Source organism: Eucalyptus grandis, chromosome 1 (assembly GCF_016545825.1).
Source record: "Eucalyptus grandis isolate ANBG69807.140 chromosome 1, ASM1654582v1, whole genome shotgun sequence".
Lineage (NCBI taxonomy): Eukaryota > Viridiplantae > Streptophyta > Magnoliopsida > Myrtales > Myrtaceae > Eucalyptus > Eucalyptus grandis.
In genome coordinates, this window is record NC_052612.1 from 53,362,066 (window position 1) to 53,380,154 (window position 18,089).

The 18,089-nt window shown below is 36.8% G+C and overlaps 1 protein-coding gene across 1 annotated transcript; it reads right to left on the minus strand.

Moving 5' to 3' along the window:
- Positions 1 to 4,971: 4,971 nt before the first annotated feature.
- On the minus strand, positions 4,972 to 13,086 carry LOC104438833 (temperature-induced lipocalin-1-like). Its single transcript, XM_018869960.2, has 2 exons — positions 12,591 to 13,086; positions 4,972 to 5,108 (listed from the first exon to the last, which is right to left on the minus strand). Exons 1-2 carry the CDS (start codon positions 13,084 to 13,086, stop codon positions 4,972 to 4,974), a joined length of 633 nt encoding a protein of 210 aa, XP_018725505.2.
- Between the last annotated feature and the right edge of the window lie 5,003 nt (positions 13,087 to 18,089).

Below are 18,089 nucleotides of genomic sequence, written 5' to 3' on the forward strand. Positions count from 1 at the left end.
CACCGTTCGAGCTGCTCTATGGAAAAAAACCGGACCTACAACATCTTAAAGTTTTCGGTTGCCTCTGCTATGCTGCAACATTGGGCTCTCGAGACAAGTTGAGTCCACTTGCTCGGAAGTGCATTTTTATGGGCTATCCTAATATGTAGAAAGGCTATCGACTTCTTGATATATCCACAAAGGAATTTCTCATAAGCCGTGATGTAATTTTCTATGAGGACATATTTCCCTTCTCCAACATGTCGTCTCCAAGTGACAATTTAGGCATAAGCTCCAATCCTCATGGTCTCTCAAATGACGATGCATTATCTCCAGATCCTGGTTACATGCCACTAGTTCAATCAAGGAATCTATCTTCCACTCCTGCATTTGTTCTAGTAGGGACACCAACTCTAGTTGAGAATTCCTAATCATCAGCAAACCTCTCAGAAGAAGAAGCTGAAGATGTCGGTAATACTGAGGAAGAATTGAGCAATGATATCTCACCACTCATCTCCAATGAGACAATTCCCACTCCTGCTGAAGATGATCATCCAAGACGTTCTCGTCGGGCTACTCAACCTCCAACATGGACCAAAGATTATATCTGTGCCACTCACAACTCTCTAGGTATTCAATACCCGATCTTATCCTATGTTTCTTTTCATAGATTATCACAAGAACATAGATGTTGCATTAGTCGCCTATCAGAAGACAAAGAACCATCAAGTTATGATGATGCGGCTCTTGATCCAAGATGGCAACAAGCCATGACGGCAGAGTTAAAGGCACTAAATGACAACCACACATGGGATCTTGTCTCATTGCCACCTAATCGGAAACCAATTGGGTGCAAATGGGTCTACAAGATTAAATATCGTGCCGATTGATTTGTTGAACGTTACAAGGCACACTTGGTAGCCAAGGGATTTAGTCAACGAGAAGGTTTTGACTACCACGAGACATTCTCACTAGTTGCCTAAGATGTCACAGTCTGCTCTTTCTTGACCGTTGCTGCTATCAATTACTGGGCTTTACATCAAATGGACGTGCACAATGCCTTCCTCCACGGTGATTTAGACGAGGAGATATACATGGATGTTCCTCAGCGCTTATGGAGACAGGGGGAGAATAACGTATGTTGTCTCCGCAAATCCCTTTATGGGTTAAAGCAAGCATCCAGACAATGGTATGCTAAATTCGTAAATGCTCTTACAATAGCAGGCTTCTAGTGGTCAAAACATGACTACGCCTTGTTCACAAGTAACCGAGGTATGTCATCTATCTATTTGATGATATATGTCAATGATAATCTTCTTATGGAAATGATAAGGATGCTATAGAAAGATTCAAGGAATACTTGCATGCTACCTTCCATATTAAGGACTTAGGAGCACCTAAATATTTCATTGGAATCGAAATTGCTCAATCTGATCTAGGGATTTCTCTTAGTCAACGAAAGTTTATATTGGAGATCATATCAAAAGCAAGGCTTTCAGGATGCAAATCAGCAGCAATACCCATCGAGCAAAATACTAAATTGACCACTGCAGCTTATGATATGGGCATATTCAAAGATGATGACCCGATACTTAGAGATCCATCGGGGTATCAAAGGCTTGTTGGGAAACTCATATATCTAACTATGACGAGGCCGGACATTTCTTATGCAGTGCAGACACTTAGTCAGTTTATGTACAGCCCAAAACAATCACGTTTCGATGCAGCCTTGAAGATTGTGAAATATTTAAAGGAATGTCTAAGACTTGGGATACTTCTATAAAAAAAAAAATGTGATATGAAGATGACAGCATATTGTGATGCAAATTATGCAACATGTCCCATAAGTCGAAGATCAGTCACTGGATATTGCATTAAATTGGGGGAATCACTTCTTTCATGGAAGACCAAGAAGCAACCCACTATGTCCTTATCTTTAGCTGAGGTAGAGTATTGGGCTATGGCCAAAACCACATCTCAAATAGTGTGGATGCGAGGCCTACTTAAGGATCTCGAAGTAGAAGTGCAAGGACCAACCAAGCTGTACTATGATAATGATGCGGCTCTAAAACTTGCAGCGAATCCCATAGTACATGAGAGAACCAAGCACATTGAGGTCGATTGTCACTTCACTCGAGAGAAAATTCAAGAGGGTGTGATTGAGACAAAAGGAATTGGGACAATGGAAGAACCAGTAGATATCTTTACCAAGCTCCTATGTCAAAGATAGCACGCATATCTGTTGAGCAAGCTGAGCGTCTTAGACATCTACAGACCACCAGCTTGAGGGGGAGTGTTGGAAGATATGCGGAATCTCCCGGATTACTCAATCGAAGATTTGATTTGATTATTGATTTGATTAGAAGATTAGTGTTATGTACATAATCAATTAATATTAGATCTAGGCATAGATTGATACATAGAATTGTTTATTTCCATTATTTGTGCACTGTTTGTATTATATCTACAAGAAGAATTGTACATTTACATTCATTGAAGTGAATAGAAAGAAAGACATCTTTCCTTCAATCCTCATCCTCTGCAGATCTCCATCTTCTTTCACCAACAAATCTTCATTCACTTATAAACCATCCGACTGATATAAACTCCATAGTAAACAATGCCAAATAAGGTGCAAAAAGAATTCCATCCCAAGGTCCCCAAAACTTGCACTATAATGGCGTTTCGCACGCCTTTGGAAATTGAAAATGTTGTCTAGGTAAATAGGTTTCAAAAATTACGAAATTTTAATATGAGATAGACAAGATCCAGAGGAACATTCTATGTGAAGGAACATTCAGCTTAAACAGTGCTATACAATTTTCAGTAACCCAGACAGAAACGGTAGGAAATTCCCCACCATGACAGAAGAAAGGATGAATGTCTAGCCAACTAAATGAATTCGAAAAATCTGGAAATTTTATATGTGATAGTGTAGGATGTACTCTACAATTTCCATGAAGGATGCTTGTTTTTATTTCTTAACGAAAAATTCAATGAAAAATGGAGATTTGGGAAAGGTCGGTTTTGTATCCCAAAACAAGGTTTCGTATCCCAAAAACAAGTTTATAGACCCGGTCATTTTTCAAATATATTTTTTCATATGAAATCCAAAAAAATATGAATTTAAAGTATGTTGTAGAATAGCAAATAAGGGACGACTTTCGTAGGGATGCCCCAAGGAATTCACATCACACAAGTCAGTACAAAATTAGCAATACCGAGGGTCACTCTGAGGCTGAACCAGACCTAGGCAATGTCAACAATTTTTGCTCAAGTTTCGGCATTTCAAGCCGAGTATATACGAGGTTCAACAAATAATACTTCCACGACATACGCCTGGACCCGACACTATGGATTCAGAAATTTTAGCTGGATAAACTTTTTTGAAATTTTCAACGAGATACGAACATACACAACATTCACAGAATTCACGGAAAATCCGAGGAAACTATTCTTGCCAAATATAATCGATCGATATATGATAAAACGGAGGATGTCTACTTGCCTCTAGTCCTAAAACATGGTGTCGTGCGGCTTGACGAGGCTGAGGACAATCCCGGCTTGTGGCTGAATAGAATTGGCAGGTCTTGGCTGGGATGGCTAAGCTACGGCTGCAAAGATGACCTGAGCAATGGCGTGGCCGAGTGTGGTGAGCGGTCGTGAACGAGTGAGCTGTGAGACTGAGAGAGTGGAAGAGCGAGTGAGTCGTGCGGCTGGTTCTTTGTGAGGACAGAGACGAAAATGGAGGAGTGAGTTGAGATGAGTGGCTGAGGAATTGGAGAGAGGAAATGAGGAGCAGCGGCTGGTGTTTTGGGGTTCTTCAAGCGGTGCGATTGTAGCTCTTCTCCTTGGCGTGGCTTCAACGTCGCGCTTGATGCCACCTGCTGAGCAGCTCTCTCATGGGGAGATAGACAGCTGGGCAAAAAACATGGCTGAAGTTTGTGGAAAAGGAGAGGGCAGTTGCTCATCCATTACCAGGTGACGCGTTCGCTGTCTAGAGAAGCGGACCGATGGTGCGGGAGAAACGTTTGTTCATAAAATCTAGATAAGACATTTACTACTATTTGGTTATTTTGTGAATCGTTCAAGAAACGTTTTACAAAAGGTTATATATATTTATATGTAAATTTTTTAACCTAATTTATGAAATGGGTTCTGAAACAATTTGTAAAATATGCTCTAAATTATGAAATGATTTATGGATTTGGTTTGTGGAATGTTGGAGTATAACAGTTTGATGCTTATTATCATTGTAAACTCAATTAGAGATTTTTAGCTTTCCATACTAGTTTCAAGATATCCTTCTAGAGCTGCCGAGCAACCAACTGATGATAGGTGGGGATCTTGGCCGTTTTGTCATTAAATGTTTTATCATGACCATGAATAGATATCCAGCTCAAGATTAATAAATGGAGTGAACTATTGATGTTTGTTCAGTTATTTGTTGATTACAAGAATATTTCTAATATGTGTATGATCAAGTTAAAGTGATACAACTTATTCTGATCTTATATATATATTAGATTTGAGGTGAGTGAGTTTTGATATTATGCTATAAATATGCATAATAGATGCTCAATCTAATTAGAAGATATACGTATAATACATTGGGTTGTGGTGGCACATACCATTCGTCTTAAATGTTTTTTTAGTTCTTCAATCTAGGTATGAGATTAGCTAGTTGTATATGAGTTGATACTTGTTAAATATTACCGTTGGTTTGTGTTTGAGAACGTAGTCTCTCGATGGAAGGACAACCATGTCGTTCTTGTATTTTCGTCAGTTGGAGTTGAAGAGTGACAATCAATTCTCTTCATGCAATAACTTCATGCAAAAACCACTGCTTTTTCATATCAAACTATTTCTTTTCTTCTTTATTTAATGACAGCAAACAATTTCAACATCATTTCATCCAGCTGCTGCAAAATTAAGTTTCCTCCCTAGAACGGACTTGATCCACCAAATGCCTTTAGCGCCCTAGGGTCCTTCTTATTGCGGCGGTGGAGTCTTGCTCTGTGGAGTCTTACGGAGCTTGCTTACGTCATATCCTTCATTAACAGCCTTCTGAACCAGCTGATTATAGATTTTATCATCTATATGACTTTGTCTGCTCAGTATTTGCAAAATAATAATAATAATTCCCACCAATTAGCCTACAAAAGTGAAGGAATTAAAACAAGAATCGGAACCCAAATCTCACTTAATACAAATCGCTTGGTGAACGATCAGTCATAAAACCAAAACCTTTGGCTTCTAATTCTCTGGCCATCAACTGGGGCAAAAAGTAAAAAAGAAAAAGAAAGGAAAACTGTTGGGAATAACGGATTCCCTAAAATCGATCTGACACTCAATCGAACCCCTAAAACGAATGTGGAAGACGAGCCCAGGAATCACATGTATCACCGATCAAAGATACACCACGGAATCGAGCGTACCTTATTGTTCATAGATTAAACACCAATGTTGAAGTTCGAGGAAAAATTCTGATCTCGTTCTATGGAGGAGCATACTGTCGCTATTAGGGGGAGAAAAATCTATCTCTTGGAAGCATACTGTCTTACGTTGTTTTTGGAGGGAGAGAAAGCTTTTGACGTATGTACTTCCAAAAGGTACATTCTCTTTTTCTTTTCTTTCTTTTTCCCTCAAAGCGTCTCCTCCAAGAGACGCATCTCTTCAACGTAAAGCATCCATCCAAAAGGACACAACTCCAAACAACATAGCCTTTCACATCACAACCGTTCTTCCATGGGCCCTTATCTCGCAGGCTGGGCTTTTAGGCCCAACATGGGTGGATGAGCCCACTTAGGTCCATCAACGCATAGATAAAACCATTATTTCCCACTCGCATATGATGGACTGAACATAATTCTCTTTACCTCTCCGCAACATTCATACCAGTGAATAATCCGTGCGACCAGCATACTTTGTGAGCTCGTTGACATACATCTGTTTGAAATATATAGCAACTCATAATGGGCATCATACTATGAGTAGATTTAGTATGCAATATCCTAGATCGATCGATGACATTTATATATTTCTCTTGATCTCTTTTTAAACAGTGATATATTGTATTCACAATTATGATTATCCTAAAATAATCATAATTGGTTGACCAGTGAATACAAAACTAGAATGTGATTCTCCAAATTCGATCTTCCTCTTTTCTTCAAACTCACAATTTTAGTTCAACTTGCTTTTCTAGAAATGTCCCACTAGATCGAATCAATTTATGATCATTGGCAACATCCTAAGATATCAAACACTAAATAGAAATCTTGAGAATAAGTAAAAATCTTGACAGCACTAAATTGAGGAACTCTTTTCCTCAAGAGTCTCACATGGCATAAAAGTTGAGATCAAACTTTTGCCACTCTTATTGGTGTCTCATGCATATGTAGTATGAAATACGTATTACGGTATTTAACTCATTTCCCATGGAGCGTATGTCTACACCTTTAATACCGTACAAATGATAGTTCAGACATATCCAATGTCTAACTTGAGTTCACATATCTACTCATACACAGAATTCATCAAAACTCATATTTGGCATCATAAACAGATAAAGTAAAACATGCGGGTTATTTTACTTTCGGACATAATAAATATTATGTCCTCATCTTAACACTTAGTTAAGGCAACATATATATATTTTAAGCTCGAGATCTCAATTATCACCTAGATAACAAGCTTAAAAAATGTCTCATCTCTATTTATCACACAGTAAATAGAGGCGATTACCCATATGAGTGGGCTAATCTTTTATCTGTCCGGCATACTTTATCAACTTAATATAATGCACTAAATATTAAGATGCATAAACGTCAAACAAAGATTTATAGGCATTAATGATGAAAAAACACAAATTCATTACATGTGAACACTTCATGGAAATTACAATATTTAGTACATCAGCCTCTATGCAGTCCTAGAGATTTTACATGACTGCAAAGCACGTCTCTAGGTATTTTCTTTGTTATAGAATCTGCTACCATTCTATACGTAAATAGGTATTGTAAGTTCACATCTTTTCGTGCAACCATATCCTTGACAAAATTATACTTGGTATCTATATGTTTGGTCTTGTCATGATATTTTGGATCTTTGGTGTACGCTATAACTGCTTGGCTATCACAGTTAACCAATAATGGATTTGTAGTATATCCAATAACATCTAAATGATCCAAAAATCTCTTAAGTCAAACGCCTTCTTGTACTGTTGCTAATAATGCCACGAACTCAACTTCCATGGTGGACAAGGCTATACACGTTTGCTTCTCACTACTCCAAGATATGGCGCAATTATTCAGTAAGAAAGTAAAACTAGAGGTAGATTTCATTTTATCTAAATCTCATTCCCAATCAGCATCTGAATAGCCTTCAAATTGCAGATCTTTTCCTTGGTAATTCAGCTTGTAATCAGCAGTTCCCTTCAAATACCTCAATATTCTTTTAACGGCATTCTAATGTGCTTGACCTAGATTGAATTGGTATCTACTCATCATTCCAACTGCAAAATATATGTTAGGTCTTGTACACATCATAACATACATTAAGCATCCCACAGCACTAGCATAAGGAACATGTTCCATTTGTTCCTTTTCTTATGGAGTCTTTGGACATAGTTTATGGCTCAATCATTCACCTTTTGTAATAAGAGTCTCTATGGGTTTACAGTCTTGCATACAAAATCGTTCAAGAATCTTATTTATGTATGTTTCTTGCGAAAGAGATAATGATCTCTTCGAACGATCTCTTGAAATCTTAACTCCAAGAATGTATGTAGCCTCACCCATGTCTTTCATCTCAAAGTTGGAAGATAACCAACTCTTCACAGTATTAACAAACTCCATATTGCTTCCAGTAATTAGTATATCATCAACATATAATGATATGATCACAAAATTAATCTTTGGATCTTTTGATATATGCACAATGATCCTTATTAATTATTGTAAACTCATATGCCATTATGGCATTATGAAAACGTATATACCATTGTCTTGACGATTGCTTAAGGCCATATATCAATCTCAAAAGTCGATATACTTTTTCTTCTTGGCCTTCCATAATGAAACCAGTAGGTTGTTCCATATATATTTTTTCATCTAATTCTTCATTGAGAAAAGCAATTTTTACATCCATTTGATGTAACTCAAGATTCATACTTACCACTATTACTAGAATAATGCGAATCGAGGTAAATCTCACTACGGGAGAAAATATTTCTTTATAATCAATTCATTCATGTTGATTATACCCATTCGCCACAAGGTGAGTTTTATGTCTTTCTATCGAGCCATCAGTTTTACGCTTTATTTTGAGAATTCACGTATTTCCAATAACTTTGCGTCCTTTTGGAAAATCAACTAGTTCCCAAACATGGTTTGACTTCATTAACTCAATTTCCTCTTCCATTGCATGCATCCATTTTTCCTTATTAGGGCAATTTAGAGCCTCATTAATATTTTTTGGCTCATCCTTATCTTGTGGAGCAACCATAAAAGTTTTCCCTTCAATGTTAAAATATCGACGGGGAATACTTTTGTGACTTGTTTGCCGTATGGGAGATTGTACACTTTGCACTTCATTTCTCATCATGCTCCCACTCGGATTAGATAATGACAATATCATCTCATCATGTGGTTGTAATTGAGAGTGAGTTGAATTAAATTCATCACTTCTCATATTACTCCCACTAGGACAAACTCCATTAAATTCATTATCTAGATCCAAGGTTTCAAATAGGGAGTAATCCTCACCTATTTCGCCATTCTTAGGAAATGCATTCTCTAAGAATGTGACTTCCCGTAATTCAAATTTAGTTATACTTCTACTTTCTCGCTCATCTATGAACACATACCATTTCGAGTATTCAGAGTATCTTATGAAAATACTATTGTTTCCTCTGGGACCTAATTTCCCAAAACTTGTGAAAAGGCTCATGAGTATAGGCAGTGCAACCCCATGGTTTAAGAAAACTTAAATCCGATTTTCTACCTATCCATAACTCATATGGAGTGGAAGTAACTGATTTAGAATGCACCCGGTTAAGTATATAGGCAGCAGTTAATAACGCATCACTCCAAAAAGTGATAGGTAAGTTAGCATGTGCCATCATGGACTTAACCATTTCCAGTAGAGTTTTGTTCATTCTCTCTACAACACATTTTTGTTGAGAAGTATATGGAATAGACAACTGTTTTTCTATTCATTTTTCATCACATAATTTTTTGAACTCATCGGATAAATATTCTCAATCTCGATTGGATCTCAATACTTTTATTTTCTTGTCTAATTGATTCTTTACCAAGTTCATAAACATTTTGAAACAACTCAATGCTTCAGATTTATGAGAAATCACATAAACCTAATTGATTTTCTACCAAATTTATAAACCTTTTGAAACAACTAAATGCTTCAGATTTATGAGAAATCAAATGGATATATCCGAATTGAGTATAATTATCTATAAATGTGATAAAATAAACAGCTTCATGCCTTCCTCTCACATTCATTGGACAATAGACGTCAGAATGGATTAAATGCAAAGGAAATTAAGCTCTTTTAGCTTTTCCAAATAGTTTTCTTGTCGTTTTCCCTACTAGGCAATGCTCACACATGGGCAAATTAACTTCTTCAATATTGCCCAACAAGCCCTCTTTGGCTAGTCTATTCATACGTTGTTGGCTTATATGACTAAGTCTAGCATACTACACATTCACATCATTATCATATAACTTAGGAGACATGAAAAGGGAATCACAAACATTGGCATTACCATAGTCAATATTTAATACAATGAAACTATCTAGAAAATAACCACAACCATAGTCATTTGTATCCAAATACAAATCTACACTATTATTATGGAAGTTCATATTAAAACCAAGTTTAACCAACACTAAAACAGACACTAAATTCCGACGAATCTCCAGAGCATACAATACATCATGTAGGAACAAAGTGCGTCAACCACTCATGTTCAATTGGCAGGTGCCAATCTCTTTTACTTCGGCTCTAGAGTTGTTTCCTATATAGATCCATTTATTTCAGTTGGTACTCGTCGGAATTCCACGAAGGATTATCTATCATTCGCTACATGGTATGTTGTTCCCGAATCTACAGTTCACAAAGGATTAGATTCAGTTAAGAATACAAAACTTGACACATTAGCAAAGTTCTTAAGAGTATAAGGGGTGACTACATTCTTTGGCTCACGACAGTCGCGACCATAGTGACACTTCTGGTCACAGTTGTAACACATCACTCTTGAAATACTCTTCACTCGATTACCTTTTCCTCTCATATGTTGATTAACTTTTGGTTTCTTGCAAGAACGACTTGATCCTTTGAATTTCCACATATTAAACGAATCAATGTGCTTGCGCTTAGAGCTCAAAGTCCCTTTTGAGCTAAAAGCAACACAACTAATATCTGTATCCCGCTCAAATGTCTTGAGGCAATCCTCTGCTAGTTCAAGGTGACACAACATTCTTAAATTCTTCCATAACATGGTCAAAAGCTTCTAGTGCTTATTACTTTTCAAGCACATATTGAATTTTCATATTCAATATTTCACAATTCTTACCGTTCATTTTTTTTTGTTTAAATAAGCAATTATGTTTTTTAGTTGCTGAAGCTATTGATCTGAACATATTAGACACATATGCATGAATTATTAATGCCTATAATTTATGCATCCATTTTGCATAGACGCATCATATTAATGAATAATTTAAAGTAAGATTTCAGAATCAAAAGGTTACTATATTTCCAATCATCATTCAAAAAATCATAACTCAAAACTATCATTAATATAATCTTCTATGCTAAATAAGTTCAGTAAAGTCACTAAAACTTTATGAACTTCCCATGATGAATTTTAAATTAATATACTAATTTACAATAATAAATAACATTGAACTTTCAATAATTAAACATGTTAATTACACTAAGCAATATATTCAGAGGAAAAAAATATCAACATAAAAAAAGATATTTACACCTAAAACATCTCAAACTAATCTAAGAAATAAATAGGGAAAGTCTCTTCTAATTTCTTAGTAAAATTCTCTAAGAATTTTGAAGGCACTTTGGTAAACTTTTGGAGAGTTCTCATGCCATCTCCAAGGCGCATTCACTTTACGCCATGTAGCATTCATTCCAAGGGTTGAAGTTTTAGTTAACTCGATTCTATAGTATTCTCTTATAAAAGCTACTGTAAGCCTCCTATAATCTGGGACCACGTTAACCTCCTATAGGCGATCTAACATTGCTTGCCATTCAGGTGGAAGAGTGTTCATTAAGGTCGGCACCTTCTCAAAATCTAGCATAGGATAACCATTCTAGATTTTCTTGTATCATATGATTAACCCTGACCACGTGCGATACTACATCACCGTCATTCCACCGATAGTTAGCTAACTCCGTCATTAGCCTTTTAAGTCTTGCATTTTCTTCTTCCATTCTCGGAAATGCAGGTATGCGTGCATAACTATCATAGTTTCTGCAACAAATGTAGAACAAAAATGGATTACTTATAATCCACAATGAACAAAAAAGAAAATACATAATTTTCCATAGTTCATGCAACAAATGCAGAATAAAAAAAAAAAAAAAGGAAGAGATTACTTATAATCCATAACAAACAAATTGGAAAATACAAAATTTTTTTGTCGATCAACGGTGGTCAACGGTCAACGGATTGAGTCAACGAGTCAATTGGGTCAACAACAATCGGGTTGGGTCGGATTGGGTCGGACTGGTCGAATTGGTCGGGCTGTCGGGCCGGTCGGGCCGGTTGGGCCGATCGGACAAACCGACCGGCACGTGCCACGTGCGAGCTTGGCTGACGTCAGCTGGCGTGTGCTCGCCTTCGCCTGTGCATCGCACGTGCCTAGCACCGAAACGGCACATGCAACGCACGAGCTCGATGGGGACCGTATCGGCGCCGCACGCATGCGCCGATGACCCCACTCCATTTGGCCACACTTGGTGGCACGTCCGATGGCCCTCGGCATCGATCCGCAACTCGTTTTTCTCATATTGACGAGAGTTTCGACTCTACATTATCAAAAATGAATTTCGACTTACAAAAATCACAAACACAGGGTGAACAGTATGCCGGTGTTGGGATTTTTCCGTCCTCAATCGGCCAACGAAATTGAGCGTACCTTATTGTCCACAGATTAAACACCAATGTTGAAGTTCGAGGAAGAATTATGATCCCGTTCTATAGAGGGGTGTACTGTTGCTATTAAAGGGAGAAAAATCTATCTCTTGGAAGCGTACTATCTTACGTTGTTTTTGGAGGGGGAGAAAGCTTCTAACGTACGTGCTTCCAAAAGGTATGTTCTCTTTTCCTTTTTTTTCCCTCAAAGCGTCTCCTCCAAGAGACGCATCTCTTCAACGTAAAACATCCCTCCAAAAGGACACAACTCCTCATTCTAAACAACGTAGCCTTTTACATCGCAACCGTTCCTCCATAGGCCCTTATCTCGCGGGCTGGGCTTTTAGGCCCAACATGGGCGGACGGGCCCACTTAGGCCCATTAATGCATAGATAAAACCATCACCTGACAAGAATGATACATACAAAGAGAGACGTCCTGTTGGGCTCACCACCGATAGCATATTGATAATCAGTGTCAAGGTATAAGACCCAGTAGTCACCCACCACAGTGGAGGTGGGATTGGACAGCGGCAAGTAGAATTTCACTTTCAGCTTGGCCTCGTCGCTGCTTGGGTCGGCCTTGTAGGCATTGCCCTTCACAAAGTTCCTCTTGCCATTGACCCAGGACTCGTATGACTCATTCAACACGTCCAGAGTCCCATTGTCCTTCAGAGTGTACGTGGCCCTCGTGTCCTCGTCGTCCTTGGGTTGGTAGGGCACCGGGAGGGAGGCTATCTCATACCACCATCCCGCGTATCTCTTGAGATCAAGTCCCTTCACCACAATAAGCTCGCCGTCGAGCTGGTAAAAGGAATTGAGTCCAAAGTTCAATCCCCGTGTGCATAGCACACACGTGAACATAGAAGGAGAAAGCAGCAAGACTAGAAGAAAGAGTCCCTTCACACCCTCCATCACTTTCTTCACCATTCCTCTCTTTCCGAGTTGTTGTGTTTCCAAGTAGCGAGAGGGAGAGGGACTTGTCTCGGGGTTTTATGGAGAAGGAGGATTTTTTTTTTTCCTCCTTTTGGTTTTCCTTATTTGTTGCAATTTCTATATAAGATTATTTCCCAATTTTCCTCTTTCCTTATGACGTGCACGATTGTGGACCTTACGTATGTGGGGAACTAATGTTCTATAGTGTTCCTGTTCGGGAGTTTTTTCGGACGATAAGAGTAACTTAAAAGGAAATTTAGGTCATATACCATAAAATTTGCCAATTTCTATATAATGTGCCAATTTCATTTTAATTTGTTGTGTAGTATTTTACTAATACGTCCATGGTGGATTGCAATCAAAACGCACCATTTCATCTTGGTAAGTCATGATGGAAAGACACCCTTTGACAAGGTATGAGAGAGTCGTATAAAAATCTTTTGAAGATTAACCAATTGAGACAGTTGACAGAAAGAAATTGCTCTCATTTCCTTGTCTCCTTTCTATCAAAGAAAAACAAGGCATTCCATTTCTTCTTTACTAGAACAATTGGCATTTACGTTGTGGAAATTGAATGTTTTTCTCGTGACTACATTCAAACCAATGTGAAGTAATTTTGTTAGTCATTCATCCACAATTCAACGATCGTTCCGAGGTAAATTGTTCATTGTGCATAAGAAAAAGGTAAGTTATCTTCCGCCGACTTTCTTCCAATATTGGTATCAGAGTCCAGTTGTGAATTCTACCTTATTTTTTCATCAAATTTTCTCGTTTACAATTTGATGTGGAGATCAAAAGAATGAAATCTATACTATCTGGATGTTTATTGCTTGGAAATGAAATCTGAATTGTCAAAAAATGAATCGAAGCAAAGAACGGGTTTGGGGCAGTGTACATATGTACGATTTTGGCCAATTTTTGGAATATTTTTTGGCCAAAATCAATTTTCAAATATATAGGGTGAAAGTGCTCGTCGAGACGAGTTCAACGGTCAATAACCGTCGGATGACGTCACCACCGGCAATAGTTGGTCGGCCGGTCGCCAACCAACAACTTGACCCGACCCAACTTGAGACCTAATCCACGACCCGGCTCGAGACTCAACTCGAGGACCGAACTAACCCGTTGACCAATCAACCAGTCTAGTGGTTAAATCGGTCAGACCGGTCTCTAGTCAAACCCACTGAACTAGCCAAGAGCCTTCTGGTTGGCTAGTGCGCATGCACCACACGTGCCTCATACTCAAGCGATGCGTGTAGGCATGTAAGGGCTCCTATTGGGGCGTGGTCGGCGGCATTTGAATCGTATAAATGTTTTCTACACTATCATATAATTATTTTATATTTTTGAGTTTTTTTAAGGTATAAAAATGTGTAGGGAACCCTAAGTACACGTATTTTTGGGGTATAAATGCATTTTATATTCTTTTTTAGCTTGTATTTTCTTATGGTTTTGGAAACACAATAGTTAGCTTACATAAAAATGGTATTATATATGTTGTGTAGAACTTGATTCAATGATAGCATGTATATAGTTTAATATACTTGCAATTTTCTAATTTCAAGAAAATTCGAACAATGGTAGAAAATCCTTATTTTTTCTTACATGTTGAATTACAATTTTGATTATAATTGCCGCATGATTATTTTTTGTACATCGGTTCACATCATGATATGTTTTTCGTGTTAATAAAAAAAAATTGTAGAAATTACATAAGGTTATGTAATTACTTTTCCTAATGGGAGTTCGTAGGTTGGTAGAATTCAAAATAATTCTCACCTAGAACTTAAAATTTACACAAATTAAACTAATTAATAATAATAAAATAATCAAACATAGGAGCTGGTTGGGAACATAGTGAACTTTTGTTTCTGTGTCATTTATTGAATTATCATTAACTTAGTTTATATTTACTACAAATTAAATATGTGTGTTACTTTGAAAAATGTGCTAGTATTAATTCTGCGTTTATTATGTCAATGTGTTATAACAATTAATTATAACTTCGGCATCCAAGACTATTGTGGCTGGCTTTAATAAGGGTGGAAAGTTGAACGGTAATAATTATAATATTTGGTACCGAAGGGTTCAGTATATTCTTGAGTAGTAAGAGGTTTTAGAAACTCTCAACCACACTATGGATAAACCTGAGCATGAAACTTCAGCTCAATATAAGAGAGATCCGGAAGCTTATCAAGCTTGGAAGAGGAAAAATAGTATTGCTCATATCGCGTTACTGAGTTGTATGCAAAATAATCTCATGTGTGAGTTTGAAAGTTATGATAAAGCTCAAGTAATGTGGGTTGCTTTGAAAGATAAGTTTGGGGGTACATCTGCTACTAAGTTGAGGATACTCACCATCAAGTTTGACACATACTGAAAGCGCCCAAATGTAACAATGAGGCAGCATCTTCGGGAGATGTCAAACATAATTTGTGAGTTGAAGTCGGCAAGTCACTCCTTTATTGATGAACAACAAGTTTAGGCTGTTATATGGTTACTTCCTGACAATTTGAAGCATATGAAATCAATATGGCGCATAATGAGAATATTATCACTTTTGATGATATAGCGCGTCATTTGGAATTAGAGGATAAGCACCTAGAGGCCGCGAGATCCTCTACTCATGCTTATGTAATTAAATCGAGTTCATGCAAAACTTTAGGCTTTAAATTCAAAATGAATCATCAATATAACAACAAAAGCATTTATTTGGAACAGTTTATTATGGTTCAAGTCATGTATTGAATGGTTTTATGATGTTAGACATTAACTATGATTAGTATAATATTAAAGTCGATGGTTGTTTTTCTTTAATTGCATCTTTTAGTATTGTTGAGATTGATATAAATACTTGGCATGTTAGATTAGGTCACATTGGGTTATAAAGAATGCAAAGATTAATTAAAGAATACTTTTTTAGGTCACTCACTAATGTTATTCTACTCATATGTGAACATTGTTTAGCGAGAAAAACAATTAGAAAATCATTCGATAAATGAACTAGAGCCAAATTTCCATTGCAACTCATACATTCTGACATTTGTGATCCTTAACCTCATATTTAATCACTTTTATAGATGACTTAACGTGTTTTAGTTATGTCCTTCTTATCTCTCATAAGTCAGAAGCATTAGATTACTTTAGATGATATATAGCGATGGTAAAGAATCGGTTGAACAAAACAATAAAAGCATTGAGAACCGATTGCAGATGTGAGTATCTATCTAAGCAATTCAAGACTCTTTATGATGAAAATTGAATTGTACGACAATTGACTATTTTGGTATTTCATAACAAATTTACCTATCTTCTATTAGAGAAATGTGTTATTGACTACCGCCTATGTATTTAATCGAGTGCCCTCAAAATCAATCACTTCCACCCCCTATGAATTGTAGACTGGTAGGAAACTAGACTTAAGTAATATACGTCTATGGGGATGTGCAGCTTATGTTCATGATTATTCCCATAAATATGACAAATTAGGTTCTAGATGGAAGAAATATATCTTTATAAGATATTCTGAACACTTCAAAGAGTACATATTCATAGATGAACAAGCTGATGGAAGTATGATTGAAATGGAGTCACGGGATGTCACGTTATTGGAGAACAATTTTCCTAGTAAAAGTGAGATTAATAAGGACTTTCAATTATATGAGATTGAAGATCCTAATAACACACTCACTAATGTTGTAGAGGGAAATGAAGATTTACCTTAACATACAAGACCTAGTGGGAGTGTTGTATCACCTAACGAATTTAATTTAAGAAAAATCTAGTTACGTAAAAGTAATCGTAAAAGTATTCCCCATCGTCATTTTGAGATTGAAGGGGAAGCATTTATGATTGCTCAGAAAGACGATGCCAAGCATAAGACTATTCAAGAGACTCTTTTATCCTCTGATAAGGAAGAATAAAGAAAATTTTGGAAAGATGAAATGAGTCAATGAGAGAAAATCACGTTTGGGACTTGGTAGATCTACCACACAATCGCAAGGCCATTGGGAACAAATGGGTTTTTAAGATTAAGCGAAGGACGGATGGATCCAATGAAAAGTATAAGGCTTGTCCTGTGGCAAAATATTATACTCAACAAAAAGGTATAGATTATGAGAAAATACTTTAATCAATTGTAAGGTTTGCCTCAATACGCCTTATCCTAACCATCATTACACATTTGAACTTAAATTATATCAAATGGATGTAAAAACAACATTTCTCAATGGAGAACTAGATGAGAAAATCTATATAAAGTAGTCAATAGGTTTTATAGCTAAAGGTCAAGAGTATAAAGTTTGTAAGCTTCATCGCCTAATATATGACCTTAAGCAATTATCTAGACAATTGTATCTTCGTTTTCATCGAGCCATAACGACTTTTGGTCTCATGATGATTAAAGAAGATCATTGTGTATATGTCTAATGGTTCGAAGACAAATTTGTAATTTTATCACTTTATATGGATGATATTTTATTGATTGGAAATGATAAAATTTTGTTATCATTATAAAAGAATGGTTGTCTTTCAATTTTGAAATGAAGGACATGGGAGAAGCTACTTATATATTAGGAGTTACGGTTGAAAGAAATCGATCAAGGAAACTCTTTGCTTTATCACAAGAGTCTTATATAATGAAGATTCTTGACGTTTTAATATGCAGCACTATAATCCCATTGATACTACTATCATGCAAGGTGAAGGCCTAAGTACTAAGAAGTGTCCTAAGACTCCAGAAAAAAAATAAAGTGATGGAAACTATTCCTTATGCTAGTGTGGTCGGAAGTTTGATGTATGCTATAATGTGTACTCAACCCGATATATGTTATGCCATGGAATTAATGAGCCGATATCAATCAAATCCCGGTCAAGCACATTGAAAAGTAGTGAAGATGATCTCGAAATACATAAAAAGCACCATAGACTATTGACTTTGTTACTAAGAAAATGATTTATGCTTATTAGGCTATTCATATGCTGATTGGGGTGGAGAC

Bases quoted from the DNA above. Each gene is read 5' to 3' on its own strand.
- LOC104438833 (XM_018869960.2), bottom strand. From the start codon at position 13,086: ATGGTGAAGAAAGTGATGGAGGGTGTGAAGGGACTCTTTCTTCTAGTC. The intron at 5,109-12,590 runs CTCTCTTTGTAT...TTATTATTATTA, and splicing joins TGGTGAGCCCAACAGGACGT to TTTTGCAAATACTGAGCAGA.